Source organism: Kryptolebias marmoratus, linkage group LG19 (genome assembly GCF_001649575.2).
Source record: "Kryptolebias marmoratus isolate JLee-2015 linkage group LG19, ASM164957v2, whole genome shotgun sequence".
In the NCBI taxonomy this organism is placed as follows: domain Eukaryota; kingdom Metazoa; phylum Chordata; class Actinopteri; order Cyprinodontiformes; family Rivulidae; genus Kryptolebias; species Kryptolebias marmoratus.
The window spans coordinates 84,360-87,688 of NC_051448.1; the positions used below are offsets into that span (position 1 = coordinate 84,360).

The following is a 3,329-nucleotide window of genomic DNA, read 5'->3' on the forward strand; positions in this document are numbered from 1 at the left end:
ACTACAGTTGATTTAACCACCAGCTAAACAAACTACAGTTGATTTAACCACCAGCTAAACAAACTACAGTTGATTTAACCACCAGCTGAACAAACTGCAGTTGATTTAACCACCAGCTGAACAAACTACCGCTGATCTGACACTGGTCAGTGAGATCACGCCCTCGAGCCCATCATTACGTCACTAGGTTTTTCTTGTTTACTGGTCTTTGGATCGTTTGCGTGCTGATCGCTGAGATCAGCTGATCGGTCCTGCGCCATGATGACGTCACTGATCGGTGTGATCGATCAGTGATGAGGCCCCGCAGCCTGATGGACAGACAGATAAACAAACAAACAGCGTCCTTCTTACCTACAGCTTCTTCTGTGGATCTTTGATCTGGAGGCTCAAGCGCTGCGCATCACCAACGGAAGTAACGGGAATGCGCCTGAACCATGGGTTTCAAAATAAAGTCCTGGGTTTGAATAAGGTGATGTTTTGTTTTTATACATCATGTTGGGTCAGACTCCGGTTTACTCCTACAGACCAAAGACATGCACTGTTAGATGAAATCACTCAAACAGGTTTATTTGTGCACAAAATATAGAGAGCATTAAAGACAATTAAGAATTAATATCAGAGTCCCAGGTCCGAATGGGGAAGCTCCGAATCAAAGCTCTGGTCCCCCAAGTCAACACAGAAGCTTTTATTAAAGATACTGAAATACTGGACCAGGAGGAGTTAGGGAAAGGCAAGTCAGTCTGGTTCCCAAGGGAAGAAAATTCAACATCACTTCTACAAACAAGTTCATTGTGTGAGAACCCATGGGACTTGGAACAGAAGTCATAACATTATCAGGACTTATAAACAACAGGTGTTACCCTACAGTAAATTCTGCCATTACAGTAGGGAGCGTGGGGAGGAGAGCTGGGAGAGGTGGAGTATGCTCTGCTAACAAGAATGAAAGGAGGTGGTGAGGAAGAGGAGGTAAAGAATAAAAGACATGAAAAGAAAAGAGGAGGCGAGGAAGTGGAAGGGAGGTGGTATGTACAGAAAATGAGTAACTATTATTTTAATTTCATGCTTTTATTTTGGAAGAAACAGATTTTTCCGGGAACATTTTTTCAGTAACTTAATTACAATGAAATCAGGCATGCTCAGTGTTAACCTAATGGATACAGCTGCTGATGCTGCATTCAGGAAACACAGGTTTTCACTATACAGTCACCAGGAAGTCTGAAACATCAGTCCAGATGAAGAACATTAAAACTCAAGACCTTTTATTCTAAAATTCAAAAAACTCTTAAACCACCAATGATAAAGCACCACAAACCATCCATCCATTTTCTTTACCCGCTTGTCTCCAGCAGTCACTGTGAAAGAGCCCAGAGAACCAAAACAATTAAAATCTCCTTCGCTCAGTAAACACATCATGAGGAGAAGTACAAGGTGGGGGGAGATACAGATGTGAGGGCAGCTGTTAATTCCAGTCTAAGCTGGTTCTGGGTCAAACAGAACCCCTCATATCTGAACAGAACCCATCTCCTCTTTGACAAAAAGTTATTGATTTCAACAAACAAACAGCAGTCTTTTTTTCTCAACAGGTTCTGTTGGATCAGTCACTTTTTATTTCTTTGTAGGTTCAGTTGGACTAGTGATAATTTTAGTCCAAAATTAGCCCCCATTTTGAATCCAGTTTCTTTCGTGAAGTTCTGCTGACAACAGGACCATTGGACCTTCTGAACCTCCCAGTGGGCAGCATTGTGCATGCTTCAGCCGAGGACCCTGAACTGACCATGGCTCGTTACCTTTAAACGGTTTTTACTGAAAGACCTTGAACGTAGCTGATATTTCTGTATGCATTTTTTTGTCGTGAGACACCGGACAATCCTGGGGAAATTCTTTCTTTCTTTTTTAGTAAATACTGACGGATTCCGTTCCTGATTTGGTCCCAGTTCTTAATTTGGGGTTTTCACTTGAACCCAGTTTGGCTCATGTAAAACTGTTTGACCCCAATGATCTGGACATGTTATGGTTCTAGTTCGAGTTATTTGAACCCTAACTGAAAATGGACCACAGGAGTAATAAAAACCACTATCAGTCCTCTGATTTCTGATCAGATTTCAATATAACTGACAGAACAGTTACAAGATCCAAAGCAGATGTTCCAACTTGAAACTGTCAATTTAATCCTGAGAAAAACGTTAGTTTTTTTATTTACATAAAGTTTCCAGTTCGCCACAGTCACTCTGCGTCCAGGACTCCACAAACCCCCTCCCTCCAAACTCCAACGTCTCTGCCATCGTGGGCTAGGTGAGGAGCGAACACCACCTCCAACCTGCGGAGGGCGCTGGTCTGAGCGCCACGGGAAATCATCCCCTGGAGACGCCGCATCATCAGCCGAACCGTGACCTGATTGGCCCAGGCCAGACCCAGGGCAGGACACACTGAGGAGGACGAAGGACTGAGACACAGAAACAGAAGTCCATCAGGTCTTATACAAAATATTAATAAATGATTTTAAATAAAACCATACATAGCAAAGTATATTATAAATAATAAATATTTATTTGAAATTTAATTTAACAAAAAATCATCAATAAATTCAATAGAAATAAATATAATATAAAACAAATGTAAATAAATGAGTTTGTTTGGAATAAACAGATAAAACCTGAACTCTTTTTTTTTTCTTCACAGGATTACTAACATCTGAGCATGAATGAAAGAATAGAAAATGTTTTTACCCCAGACTATCAGCTGATTGGTTGAAAACATCTGTGACCTGAAAAAAAAAACAAATAAATAAATAAAATCATCTATCGGTGGTGATTGAACAGTAAACATCAACCCTCACCATATTCACTGGTTCTGTACTGCAATAAGTGCAACATTCAACAAACAAAGCAACAAGCAGAAAACAACAAAACAACATTTTCTGTGTAGGATTATTTGATCTTTAATATACTGGCAATCTGTCCAATTGAACCCAGCTCGGCAAACACACCTGAGGGCAGAGGTGGAGAGAGTACTGAAGTAAAAGTACAGTTACTCTGTTCAAAGTTTACTCAAGTAAAACTAAAAGAAGTCATTCGAATTTTACTTTGGGCAAAAGTCAATTAATTACTTCTGTTGTTTTTTTATAAAACAGCAGGACGGGGTAATTCCTGGGCAGATCCACAGTCCCTCACAGGGACACCTGGACAGATCCACAGTCCCTCACAGGGACACCTGGACAGATCCACAGTCCCTCACAGGAACACCTGGACAGATCAACAGTCCCTCACAGGGACACCTGGACAGATCAACAGTCCCTCACAGGGACACCTGGACAGATCAAGACCCTCACA

The 3,329-nt window shown here is 41.2% G+C and overlaps 2 protein-coding genes across 5 annotated transcripts in view; both read right to left on the reverse strand.

Moving 5' to 3' along the window:
- The window catches only part of LOC108249116 (protein Z-dependent protease inhibitor-like), an 8,588-nt gene extending 8,107 nt beyond the window's left edge, over positions 1-481 (reverse strand). The window contains exon 1 of one of the 2 annotated variants that reach the window (XM_017438286.3): positions 352-481. The gene's annotated coding sequence lies outside the window, so the exon portion shown is untranslated. The remainder of the gene's footprint in view (positions 1-351) is intronic. The other variant, XM_017438285.3, reaches the window with a different exon arrangement.
- The window catches only part of xrcc3 (X-ray repair complementing defective repair in Chinese hamster cells 3), an 18,589-nt gene continuing 15,637 nt past the window's right edge, over positions 378-3,329 (reverse strand). For 2 of the 3 annotated variants that reach the window (XM_017438288.3, XM_037981477.1), the window contains exons 6-7: positions 2,727-2,764; positions 2,027-2,443 (exon numbers count right to left, since the gene is read on the reverse strand). In XM_017438288.3, the coding sequence (XP_017293777.1) occupies positions 2,224-2,443; positions 2,727-2,764 (258 nt within the window). In that variant the 3' untranslated portion in view covers positions 2,027-2,223. Of the gene's footprint in view, positions 519-2,026; positions 2,444-2,726; positions 2,765-3,329 lie in introns of those variants that run through there. The other variant, XM_037981478.1, reaches the window with a different exon arrangement.